Consider the following 13,444-nt stretch of genomic DNA (forward strand, 5'->3'; position numbering starts at 1 on the left):
ATAAACTCTGACAACAAAAATTAATTGGCGAACGGTACTGTTGAAACGATTTCAACTATCTTGAAACACTAGTGACATGTGATAATGATGTTAGCTGGGCGGTGAAAAGACGCGTTGCTGCTGAGAATAGGACTTTCTATGGTTTACGTACCCTGCTAAAGTCTCATAGCTTATCGACGCGCACAAGACATGCTCTATAGAAATCGCTGATACTCTCTGTTATTCTGAACGGTCATGAGGTAAGCGCGTTGAAGGAAGTAAACTATCGAGTGTTCGGTGTGTTTGAGAGAATTCTGAGTTTAATACTCGGCGGCGCACTAGAAAATGGAGAATGTCACAAACACATGGGACACGAGCTGCACAAACTGTACAAACATGCTGACATGGCAGTCTACTGTGGGCGGGACACGTAGTGCGAATGCCGGAAGAGAGACTAACCAAAGTTATGCTCACCATAGAACCTGGAAGAGGTCATCAACTTCAGTCCCCGCAGTCGCAGCCTGCGTTCAATAAAACTGGTGGCCCAAAATCGAGTAACCTGGAAAAGTAAAATACATTCGGTCACATTGATGATGATAAAGTAGTACTAACTCATATATTAAATATATAATGCCAGGTCGTATAGTTCATTATCTGTTCGGGTTGGTGAGGGGCTTGTGGCCTTCGACTGGCTCGGATGTCTTCTTTGTTGGTTGACTTATGTGCGGAATGATTGATTCGCTTGGGTTAGGGACATGTGGATCCTGCTGGTTATCGACCTTTTTAACCATTGGTATGAGGCTAGTTCAGGGAAGGAGTTCAAGAATGGCACCATTACCACAGACTTTTACCTTTTAAAAGCGAGACATAACACTCAAAAACAAAGCTTCGCCCGCTTTAACGGTTATTCTAAAAATATTAGATAGACCACTAGTGAAAAATTGTTCCCAAACCTGAGGGGTAACCCATCAGTAAATGAGTGTTTGGGACTGTGAATAAAAGGTGGCGCTAGTGTGCTGGGAAAATTGTCGGATCGATGTTTTTTGAGGGAATTCCCTCATAGTGTTATGTCTGTTAGTCTGTTCCATTACCATGAGCTGTACTATTTGTAAATAATGACATATTGCGTGGCCAATCCATCATTTATTGTTATCGTTGTAGTGAAGTCCATTTTATTTCTTGTTTCTTTCTCGCGTAGACGTCCGCTGCACCTTGAATCTAACTTTGTACAACTGCACTCCGTTCGCTTGAATTCAGAATTTGAGGCGAGCATGTACTTCGAAAAAAGGCATATTTGAAGGAGAACGCATGCATAAAACTGTGTACACGTAGTACATCGGTAGCAATACGTGGAAATCCGATAACTGCAATGTTGGTTATCTGGAAAGAGCTATGTCGTAGCGTCCGAATGATTCAGGCCTTCAAGAATTGTAGAGCAAAACACTTTGGCAGAGAGTAGTCGAGGTGTATCAACTGACCACGGCTTTGGTACCACGGCAGCTGGAATGTCTTGCCATGGGAGATGTTAGCAACGCTCACGGTTGCGCACCTCTTCTTGTGAAAAGTCTGTGTGAGGTTATACAATACGCGAGGGTGATTGTAATCGCGTCGAGCAGGTGCGCTCTACCGTTGGGCTTAGGTATTATCACAGAGAACAGACGTCCATCTTCAGCATTCAACTTGTGTAAAATCTCTAACGGGTTTGAAGGGAGTTGGGATATCCCTAAGAGAAGAGACGACAACAGGCTTCTTGCTCTTCTTAATTTTCTCGTCTTGGCCCTGCCGTAAATCTGAAGACAACAAGCGTTCATCGTTGCCAGATTCCCTTTGAATGCTTTATACAATTGCCGAAAATAATTGTACCTAAAAGATCGCACCTCTACCAAGAATTTACAATGCTAGCTGCATTTGAAAATTAAATTCAATATTTATTCATGTCTCTCTTAACAATACACGTAACTATATCGTCATTCAGGTCTTTTATTCAATTTGCACGAAATGTTGATGTGTATGAAAAATAACCAGAATAGATTCAGCAGCACTGTTTTCCATCCCGATTGTAAATATAATGAACGCTCATGACTGGCAAAATGACCAATCAGAAGCTATTGAGGTTAGGACTGGATCAAATTAGCTACGCGATTGTCTTCTCTTCTCTTAGGGATATCCAAACCAGGTGCGCTACTGTCGTCATGTTTTTTGTGGCTGAGTTCGACAGCTGTGATTCATCTACCCAGTCAAACTAGTCCGGAACCGGTTCGGACTTCCAGCATGAATTCCAGCTCAAATGCATCAACCGATAGAGTCGGAATCGGTTGTTTTCTTTGAGTAAGATTCCATACTGAATCCATTCAGGATTTCGAACCGGTTCCGGAATCGATTTGACGGATAGTTGGGATAGGTTGGTGTGGCGGCGCTAGTGCTTATTGTATATTATTCAAATCTCGACAAACATATGATTACGGCCTAAAAGCCAACTGTCAAAATCCACTTTGAATGGAAATTCCAGACAAACCGTTACTAGTCGAACACAGTTCACAACAGTTTATGAAAGAGAAAACTTTTCTCTTTCGTTTACTACCAGCATCTGTGATTGGCGTGTAACGGTTTGTCCGGAATTTCCATTCAAAGTGGAATTTGACAGTTGGCTTTTAGGCCGTAATCATATGTTTGTCGAGAAATGTTTACATACGTTTTTTAAATATTTTTGTTCGATCATGGATTCTGTTCTCTGTGGTATTATCTTCCACTTGCAATTTAACATACGATGTCTAATGGTTATTGACGGCGTTGCGGTCACAACATAATGCATCAAATGCGGTTTATTGGACATGGTTCATTGTAGTAGCGTTACTGAGCCGTTGGTCTAAAGAGAGTGCGGTTATGAAGCCATACCTCGGTCATCATCATCGCAGTAGCTCGTAGTACCAAGCAAATAGCTATTGGCTCTCAAACGTGAAACTTATCCGCTCGACGCGCCAACTAGATTTCATTATTGGTATCAGTAAAATGATGACGGAAGTATTTTTTTTGCATTGATGATATAGGATGGTTGTTCGATTTTAATTGTTTTAAGATCAACATTGCTTAGTTTCACTAAAAGTTCAATTACAGGTGATAAGAAAACACTCGTTCTTCCGTTTGACGCCAAAACATTCAGTCAAATTTGATATTTTATTGCGAATTACTGAGATCCGGAATTATTTTTGTATTATTGAGGTTAGGTTGATTGTTTTAAATACGGAAAATTTTTACCTAGAAATTGAATTTATCAATGAATAACCTCGACTGTCAATATTTGCACTCTTTAATCCAGTGATTTTCGCCCACTATCGTGTTTTTATCGATATTTCAATCTCTAAAATTCAGTTTAGTATAAACTGAAACCGGAAGAACGAATTCTTAGTGATGTAACAAGAAATTTATCATCTAGATATTTTTTAGAGATAGGAAACATATTTTCTTCATCAATATTAGTTTTTATTAGATGAAATAACATTTAGTTATAATATTGATTGAGTTTATGAAATTCAAAATTTACTTTTCGATGCGTTTTGACAGATGGAAATAAAAACATCATCACTGCACTTTCGTGCCATCTTGCGGTCTACATCCAGCTTTAGATCGCGAATCCAGATCCACTACTGCCCAGTTAAACTCATTCCGGAACCGGTTTGGATTTCTAAATGGAGCCATTATGGATTCCAAATCAAATGCAACAACCGATTCCGACTCAGAATCGGTTCCCTCTAAGAACGGTTGGTTTCAAAATCGTCCAATGAAGGACGTTCGTTGGACCAATTTGGACAACGTCCAAATAACCGTTCAACAAACGTCCATCGTTGGACCCGTGTTGAACGATTTTGAAACAATTTTTTGGACGTCTCAGTGGGTTGTTGCATTTGATTTGGAATCCATACTGACTCCATTCAGGATTCCGAATGGTTTGACCGGGTGACTTTGAGCCAGCGACGTTCTGCTACTACACCTCAATGCTGTTGGAAGGATCAGGTTTGGTTGGTGTGGCAACGACTGGTGGAATAGCCGGAATAGCAGAATTTGTACACGGTTAAATAAAACAACCTGCAGAAAAGTTCTTTTAACTTACTTTTGAGTTGTGCGTCGCTTTCGCACTTATTAGTGTTGTCAAAAACAAAAAGAGAGATTCGACTCAGTCGAGGTCTTCCGTGGAGGAAGGTACTTTTGAGTTGTTTGGGGTGAACTCAAAATTAGGTAAATTCAACTTAAATTTGAGTATAAAAAACCTATCATTGAGTTGTAATTTTTGCCGTGGTTAAATGGAAACTACCTTCAACACGGTTTACCTAATTTTAAGTTCCCCCACGATACCACGAGATCGAGTCAAAGGAACTCAATTTTAGGTAGTTTTTCGTTTCCGTGTAGCAATGTTGCCATTTATAGTAGAGCACTCTAGTTAGAGTGTGGCCAAGAGGCCATGACGTATCCAAACGAACATGGAATTTGACATATACACAATAGAAATATGTCAAATTTCATGTTCGTTTGGATACGTCATGGCCTCTTGGCCACACTCTAACTACCCTCTAAGAACGGTTGGTTTCAAAATCGTCCAATGAAGGACGTTCGTTGGACCAATTTGGACAACGTCCAAATAACCGTTCAACAAACGTCCATCGTTGGAACCGTGTTGAACGATTTTGAAACAATTTTTTGGACGTCTCAGTGGGTAGAGTGCTCTAATTTATAGCTACTTAGCAAAGAGAATAGGGAAAGAGACGAATAGAGTGAAGCCACAAATACCTTATTAAGCAGACCAATCGTGCAATGTAAATAAACATTACTCATGCCTGAGTTGGAGGAGATAAGTATTGTACATCTATTAAAAAAGAAATTTCAATTTTCGTCAGAATTTGGTTCAATCGTGATTGTGAGGTGCATTCTAGAGTATATGTATGAGTAAAAACAAGCTTTAGAATTATTTCATCTCTTTGTTTCGAAATGCGCATCGTTTGATAAACAAATCTAACGATCGACATACGGTTTGTTTTCAAAATATAATAGGAGTCATGTAAAGTGCTGCCTGTGGAAGCGGTTACCAAAATTCTAGTGTTGAAATCATCATAAAGGGAGTGTTGCCGTTTTGACTGATTTTCACTCTTCGTCTCTTTCACTATTCTCTTTGCTACTTGGAAGACCCCTATACCAATTCCAAAAACAAAACCGGAATGACTGATGGTCGTCGACACGGCTCACAGAAAGGAGGCTTGCTATTCCGCGAATTGACAGTTTTCGGTGACGTCAGAGAAATCGTTGAGATAAACAAACGGATTTCTCGAAAGTTGTTAATTGACAATATTCGAGCTCTTACGGTGGAAAAAATAGCGTGGAATGGATTTTTGACGTAAAATACGCCATAATTACACTAGACACAGTGGATAATCAGTGTATCTATGTGATTATTAGCGTAAATCGGGAATTTGGATGCATGCCATAGAAAACATCCCACCGTAATTTTCTGATCATAGCAAAGGTTTTGGACATCCGCATAGCTTCCTTGTGATTTACCAGGTGCCGATCATTCGTTAGCAGCAAACAGTATATGAATTTCATGTAATTGTTTTCGCTGACGATTTCTATGACGCGCTCTCGTCAAATGTTTACACTCTAACGAGCTAGCCTAGTATATGTAAGCCGTGGTCGTCGACTTGTGGGGTGATCGAGGCATCGCATATCAGCTACGTTGCGTCCCGGAAAACGTTGATAGTTGTCGGAGAGATGTCATTACGGAGGACGAACTACAGTAGCAATAACACTCCTTCAGGTTCAATTACAAAAATAATTCGGCTGATTTGGGTCAACTATTTTCCTCCACCTATCAGAAAATTATAGTAGGTGGAGAATCAAGGATGCTTCGTTTTTCTTTGTTGTAAATAAGTCGATTTTTTCTGACAGATGGTTAGGTACAGATTGTTTATTCAAGTTGAACGTTTTTGATTGTGAGAATTATTAGCAGCTCCGATGATTCCTATATTGAACCTTTTAACGGTTCTATAAAAGCTGTTTTTTTATTTCGAGTATAGAGGTTTTAACCTTAAGATCATTCGCCTCTTCGGGTTAGAAAAATCTTAAGAAAAATCTCTAACCCTATGTGCAGAGTTGGGATCCGAACCCAGGTGAACCCTGGCCTGTCGGTTCAGAAGGTAAGGCGCTGGTCTCAGAAGCCACTCGTCGTACACGGTTAAATAAAACAACCTGCAGAAAAGTTATTTTAACTTACTTTTGAGTTGTGCGTCGCTTTCGCACTTATTAGTGTTGTCAAAAACAAAACGAGAGGTTCGACTCAGTCGAGATCTTCCGTGGGGGAAGTTACTTTTGAGTTGTTTGGGGTGAACTCAAAATTAGGTAAATTCAACTTAAATTTGAGTATAAAAAACCTATCAATGAGTTGTAATTTTTGCCGTAGTTAAATGGAAACTACCTTCAACACGGTTTACCTAATTTTAAGTTCCCCCACGATACCACGAGATTGAGTCAAAGGAACTCAATTTTCGGTAGTTTTTTGTTTCCGTGTATGGTCGAGCACCAATCAGACAGCACCTTTAGTTGGCAGTAGGACAAACAATAACTCTGCAAGGGACCATTCATAACTTACGTAATGCAAAAATTGCCCAGAATTAACTCCCCATATTCCCATGTAACAAGCTGTCACATTTTTTGTTATTTTGCTTATAGAGGTTTTAACCTTAAGACATTAAGGTAACGCAGCTGCGGCTGCTCGTTCAGTGAGCCATTTGCGGACTTCCGGAGGGTTAAGGACATTCGCCTCTTTTTTCGAGTTAGAGAAATCTGTTGAGGAAAATTTCCAACCCTATGTACGGGATTGATAATCGAACCGAGGTAAGGCAATCGATTTACCAACAACGCTATGTCCGCCCCCCTGTCACAAATTTCTCTATCCCCCTTCTCCTCTTACGTAACAAATTCTAGGAAAGACATTTTGTTCTTCAGTGAAAACATGTGTCGTAACGATCCCGCTTACTTCCTCTCCCCCATGTGTCACAATTTGTCGTACAACCTCCCACACAAAAAGCGTTACGTAATTTATGAATGGTCTCCAATTATGTTGTATACACTAAAGAATCTGCTGTGAAATATGTCGAAACGGTCGAAACAGAAGGTCAATCTCCGTAACGGAATGTAGTGCCAAGGCTTTGCTTTTCACAACCACTTTTAACTTCCATTCAGAGATGCCAGGTACTTTTTTCAAATGTCTGCAATAATAATTTTAAAAGTCTGGGAAGTACAAAAAATGTCAGGAAAGCTAGTGTAACCAAAAGCCTTTATATTCAAAAATCTGCAAATATCTGCAACAAAACATAAAAATCTGCAAATATCTGCAACCAAACTAGAAAATCTGCAAATATCTGCGTCATCCAAAAAATCTGCAGCTTAAATTAAAAGTCTGCGAATTTGCAGACTTGTCTGCAAATCTGGCATCTCTGCTTCCATTTGACAAGAAGCACGCGGTGAATTTTTTCAATTCAAGAGTACTTATTCAAAAGGTCCTAAGTGACATTGAGCTCGAACTGAGAAAAACGGGGCTGAAGTTTCATGAACCTAAAACAAATCCCTATTAGAGAACAAATCTCGAGTACTTTTACAAATGGACGTAAGTAACATTGAGAGCCTCTCTTTGTTTACTTTCTCTTTCGTTTATTACGACATCATTACAACACTTTGCACTAATTTTCCAGTACATATCGAAAGCAGACGGTTTTTACTAGAATATTATGCAAAGAGTAGAGTAGTAAATGTTGAAATGGCCGATTAATGAACAGAAGAGAAAGACCTCAAAGAGAATCTCTCATTGTTACTTACGTCCATTTGTAAAAGTACTCGAGAAATATGTGTTTTGATGGAACAATTATGCCAATATAGTCTAAGGACTATGCTCTTTAGGTAAATAATAGTAAAAACATGAAATGTTTAGTGCTACTGTAGTTTTTAAGCGCTTTAGAATGATGCGTCCTTTTGAAAATTATAGGACCTTCCACATAGGTCTTTTTTTCGGGCCCACGAATCATACGACGCTGCACATACGGCTTATTTCAGCAAAGGTAGCTCTTACGACGAATATTGAATTTCTTCAAAGTTTTCGACAAAATGAGCACCGGAATACGAATGTTATTCATTACTATGGTAAATAGTGGCACTGGATTTAACAGAAGTCTTGCAGAAAAAAATTGCGGGAAACTTTAGTTTATATTAACAAATCATTGGCTGGAAGTGGTTAAAACCAACGAATGGCATGTTACTTTAGAATAACTAAGCTTTCCAATTATCATTTAATTTATTATACTTACTAAATTCAACTTCGAAAATAAGTCGCATGAACAGAAGAAAATAATTTCTTTTATTTTGATGCTTAGGACGTTTTTACTAGGTACCTATGTGCAGTGGGGAAAACATAGAATGAAATGAATCTTGCGTCGTTTTTGCATGGCGCCTATGAACAGTTGCAGAGGTTTTGAAATAATTCGCGCATAGGTCCTTTCATTTTAAAAGGTCTCAAGTGCAAAATTTCAAAATATGATCATGAAAACTTTGCGACTTTTTATATAATGCTTGTTATTTTGATAAATACTGGGTATAATGAATCCTGGTTTTCGGTATTCGTTAGCTATGTTGTAATCACATGCTGTGCTGCAAATAACTTAGTTTGTTTACATTTGTCACTAAGGACCATTTGAATCAGCACTCTTGAATTGGAAAACATAACTTGTCTATAAGGAACCACCATTGGGATGTGTACACCAGGGCTTCCTGGTGTACATATAAAAAATAAATATAATTAGAGTCTCTCAAATTATGCTTCAGTTCTCTTAACATCGATGGTAAGCGTACAAAAACTTCCAACTTTGTCACAATAAAGAATGATACTCTCGGAAAGTACACCAAATGGTTCACGAATAACTTTATTTACAGAATGGTCGTATTGTACAGGGAAATCAACACATTTTAAAAAAATAAGAAAAATGTTTAGTGACGCAGTTGAAAATGTTCAAAACAATTTCGCTATCAGAATTCGCCGAATCCTTGGATCAGTTGAAATCGAGTAGTGTTGCAAATCCTGTTGAAGCATTTTGTTTTAGTTGCTTGTATGCCGTGCTTTTGTATAAATAATAGCTGCTGATGATGTTCTACTATACATGTACAAAACCCTAATATAGTAGGTTTGTTAACCCAACAAGACTGTTATTACTGACAGTGTCGGTTAAATTTATTACTTTTTCAGTATATGGTTTTATTTTCCACTAGCGTTTGACACATACCTAACGGCTACTCGTAAGAAAGTGTAGTATCTATAAATTATAAATCATGTTCCTGCATCACCTGTACCAATCGTGTGTACAAGGACCGACAGGCTTTTGTTATCCTACTATCGGCTAATTTCGCAAGAAATCGGTTCCATATCATCATCTGTCCCTATTGCTAGATTGCCATTTTTTCCTCGGTCGTTGGCCTTGTGATGAACCAAAAACCTGAACCTTATGATATAGAGTTACCATCGCGTATTAACATTTTCTTTGTGATGCACACTCACACCTAGTAAAAAAAGAGCATTCAACATGAATAGTGTTCTCCACACACACGCTGAAATTCATCTGAACCACAGTTTAAGTCTCAGTGCGTCCACTCCGTTCAGATAGTAATGAAATAGTCGTTTGTCCCGTACGAATCCCAGATTTTCGTACAACCGCAGAGCGGGTTGATTGGTAATTTCCGTCTCCAACACAACCTCGTCGGCATTGTCCTCCAGCATTGCCTGTAAGTAGCAAAAAGGATGAAAAAGGGCTGTTATATCGAAATTATCACATATGCCTAAACCTGGATGGCCTTTTGCACCAGCGTGGTCCCGATTTTCAGCTTTCTGTAGTCCTTGTCGACGGCCAGCATCGCGATGTATCCCCGGCGGGTGTTATGCCTATGGATGTCTAGCTTGCACACGATTGCACCCACGCAACGATCTTCATGCAGTGCCAAAAAGCATAACCGTGGCCAGTTGTGTATGAAATACCGATAGGTATAAATCGAGTAAGGTTCTGAGAGATCTTTCTGGATCAGAGACATAATGCTGGGCATTTGTAATTCCGATTCATACGCTTGATACAGGATTTGGGGTTTTGGTAGCTCTTCTACGATAGGCATTTCCTTAATAGCAGGAATCGCCGTTTCATTGCTAGTTTTAGGACTAATGCTGCTGACTGCGTTATCGATGGTTTGTTTGTTTATTTCAATAGTTCTCTCGTTTGTGGTTATTGGTTCCTGAGTTTTAGTCTTCTGCCTACTTCTGTGCTTCTTCTTGGCAGTTGCGCTTTTTGTTTTGGCAACAATTGGGTGTTCCTCGGAACCCGACACAGATCCGTTGATCAGCCCATTTTGACTTTTAAGTTTCAGCTCTTGTTCTAATTTTTCGCTTACTTTGTCCACAATGTCCCCGTGCAATCCGTTTAGTTTCCCACTAGCACTATTCTTAACCTCGCTTAATTTCTCCTCCTGCTGCTGCAATTGCTCTTGGATCGGATTTGTGCCGATATTTTTAGATTTGTTTTTCCTTTTTGCTTTCTTCTTCCCACTTTTGACTGTGGAAATAGCACTGGTTTCAACTCCATTGGTAATCGACGTTGGGCCTTCCTGTACATTTAATTCCATCGGGAAAACACTCCCTTCTGCCAATCAACGTTTCCTTTACCCAATTGGCCAGGGGCAAGATATTTCACTTGCTGGAGTCTAGTATCGAAGCTTACAATGACCACAAACTAAATAAAACAGAATTTTATTATGTAATCTGCTTCAACATCCGGCTTAGAACGAATGCTTGCAAAATTAACTGGCAAATGAAAATTGAAGAAACTGACGACAATTTTTCCGGTCCACTAATATTTTTCACTGCTTCGAATAATTTTTGAGATTTTCCTACAGCGCTCACCTTCGTTTGAGTTTTGACAGTTTACGTACGCGATCATCGGCCAATGAGTGGTATGCTGATAGATGAGGTAATGTTATTGCTTTCTCGCTTCGGTTTGGTAAATTTATGACGTAATAATTTTCAATTCTTCTCCAGTCCACCAAAGACGGATGAGCATTTTCAGGCGAGCTGAACATTTTGACATTTTATTCTACTCGCCTATGCTAATTGCTATTAGTAAAAAAAATGCAATTTGTGAATGCGACTTAAAGATAGTTTCAATTCTCATACCTTACACATATTCTGGCAGCTGAATTAGATTTGATTATGCTTTGTGCTTCTCTAACATGTCGGTTCATGTTTGGCTTAAGCTTAAAATAATTCTTTAAACGATTCGCATGTTTTCCTTTTATTTTGTTTGTCTAGTGTACTTTATTTCGCCAACGAATCAAGAAAATTGTGGGGTTGTGTATAAATATAGTTGAACAAGGCCTAAAGAATTAACGAACGTCAGATTATGGTAAGGTTTAGAGTAAGATAACAATTTACAGAGTGAATGCGAAAATAACTATTGTTCACAATTTTCATATAGGCAGTTAAGCGCGATTAAATGGACGGCAAATCGCCTGAATGTTGCATTTGTAATAGCCCCCTATTTTCCCGCAAATTTAGCATTTAGCGCATCATAGTTGGCAAAGTAACTTAGCCAGTAACCCTGTTAGCCAGTAACTTGTCCTTCTTGATTTAGTCGTATTATAATTCCATCGATTTTTTCGGTTACGGCGAATATCCCATCTCACACCATTTTTACAGTAAACGGCAACTTACACCGCGGGTTGCCTAGAACAAAGTTTCAATAGCCTACCGCTTGTCAGTATCTGTTTAAACTCATCTAATCGCCTTTTTGTTTACCGGGAAAGTTCAATGATACGTTCTCTTCCGAGCCACAGAGAACAGCCATATAAGCATTTAAATGAAAATACGTTGAAAATGACCATCGCATACAGGTTTGCATGCGTGAGTCACCATTGTATCCAAGTTTGCATACAAGTCCCGTATAGCGATTGCTGGCCGATCGGAGCGCCGACCAGTGGCAAGTTGCTACTTGCTGTTGTCATTTCAAAACGACAGTTTAATTTCTTACACAATTTGAAAACTTTACTTGTATGTCAGTTCTCAGTGCCCGAGCGTTCTTCCTACACAGAGAAAAAAAAATGTTGGTAAAAGTAAGAGTGTTCCGCTAACGACGCTCTTAGCAAAAAAAACAACCAACGCCTACTATTATCACTGAGAACTGACATACAAGTAAAGTTTTCAAATTGTGTAAGAAATTAAACTGTCGTTTCGAAATGACAACAGCAAGCAGCAACTTGCCACTGGTCGGCGCTCCGATCGGCCAGCAATCGCTATACGGGACTTGTATGCAAACTTGGATACAATGGTGACTCACGCATGCAAACCTGTATGCGATGGTCATTTTCAACGTATTTTCATTTAAATGTTTACACAGGTTTTTCGGGAAAGTTTGTTCTAGCTTATATGTCTGTTCTCTGTGCTATTATGTTGAAAGTAAAACTTTTAAATTAATCAAGAACAAAGAGAATAGGAAAAGAGACGAATAGTGTGAAGCCAAAAATACCTTATTGAGCAAACCAATCATGCAATGTAAATAAACATTACTCATGCCTGAGTTGGAGGAGATAAGTATTGTAAATCTATCAAAAAAAAAATTGAATTTTCGTCAGAATTTAGTGCAATCGTGATTGTAAGGTGCATTCTAGAGTCTATGTATGAGTAAAAACAAGTTTTAGAATTATTTCATCTCTTTGTTTCGAAATGCACATCGTTTGATAAACAAATCCAACGATTGTTTTCAAAATATAATAGGAGTCATTTAAAGTGCTGCCTTTGGAAACGGTTGCCAAATTCTAGTGTTGAAATCATCATAAAGGGAGTGTTGCCGTTTTGACTGATTTTCACTCTGCGTCTCTTTCACTATTCTCTTTGATCAAGAATAATAATCAAAATAAAAGTTTTCCTTTTAATCTATTGAAGAGTACCTGTATGAATGTGTACCATATGCCCACTATTGCATCAAACGTTTCAAAACCATGCTCAATATAGTTCGTTCAACTATAGATTAACCATTGCCTGGTATAATGTCGAACATAACCAGTGTTGTTTTTCCATACTCGACCATACAAACAACGGGTTGTAAAGAACGGTCACCATACCAAAATCTGCTGTTTTCTATATATATTTTGACAACATACCATTCAAGAACCATACAGATTATGGTGACATGCATATTTTAGGTCTAGCGATGCATAAAATATTAACTGGAGAAAAAAAACATCTTCCACTTCACATTTCAATACTATCGATTGATGAAGTTGCTTTGTTACACGCCGTCTTTTAAAGACAGCTTCGTTGACACTAAGCGGCCTGACGCTTTATCCAATTGGGTCATTAAGCTATATATAGTTTTCCGTTCCATTCGATAAATTTTAGGTC

At 38.7% G+C, this 13,444-nt stretch overlaps 1 protein-coding gene across 1 annotated transcript; it reads right to left on the reverse strand.

Annotated features, from left to right (window-relative positions):
- Nucleotides 1-8,911: 8,911 nt before the first annotated feature.
- LOC131684522 (N-alpha-acetyltransferase 30A-like) lies at nt 8,912-10,981 on the reverse strand. The gene is made up of 2 exons (XM_058967479.1): nt 9,850-10,981; nt 8,912-9,787 (listed from the first exon to the last, which is right to left on the reverse strand). Exons 1-2 carry the CDS (start codon nt 10,672-10,674, stop codon nt 9,623-9,625), a joined length of 990 nt encoding a protein of 329 aa, XP_058823462.1. The 5' UTR covers nt 10,675-10,981; the 3' UTR covers nt 8,912-9,622.
- Between the last annotated feature and the right edge of the window lie 2,463 nt (nt 10,982-13,444).

Source organism: Topomyia yanbarensis, chromosome 2 (genome assembly GCF_030247195.1).
Source record: "Topomyia yanbarensis strain Yona2022 chromosome 2, ASM3024719v1, whole genome shotgun sequence".
Lineage (NCBI taxonomy): Eukaryota > Metazoa > Arthropoda > Insecta > Diptera > Culicidae > Topomyia > Topomyia yanbarensis.

Excerpts from the sequence above, each read along its gene's own strand:
- LOC131684522 (XM_058967479.1), bottom strand. The coding sequence starts at position 10,674 with ATGGAATTAAATGTACAGGAAGGCCCAACGTCGATTACCAATGGAGTT. Across the intron at positions 9,788-9,849 it reads TGGTGCAAAAGGCCATCCAG|GCAATGCTGGAGGACAATGC; the intron begins GTTTAGGCATAT and ends TGCTACTTACAG.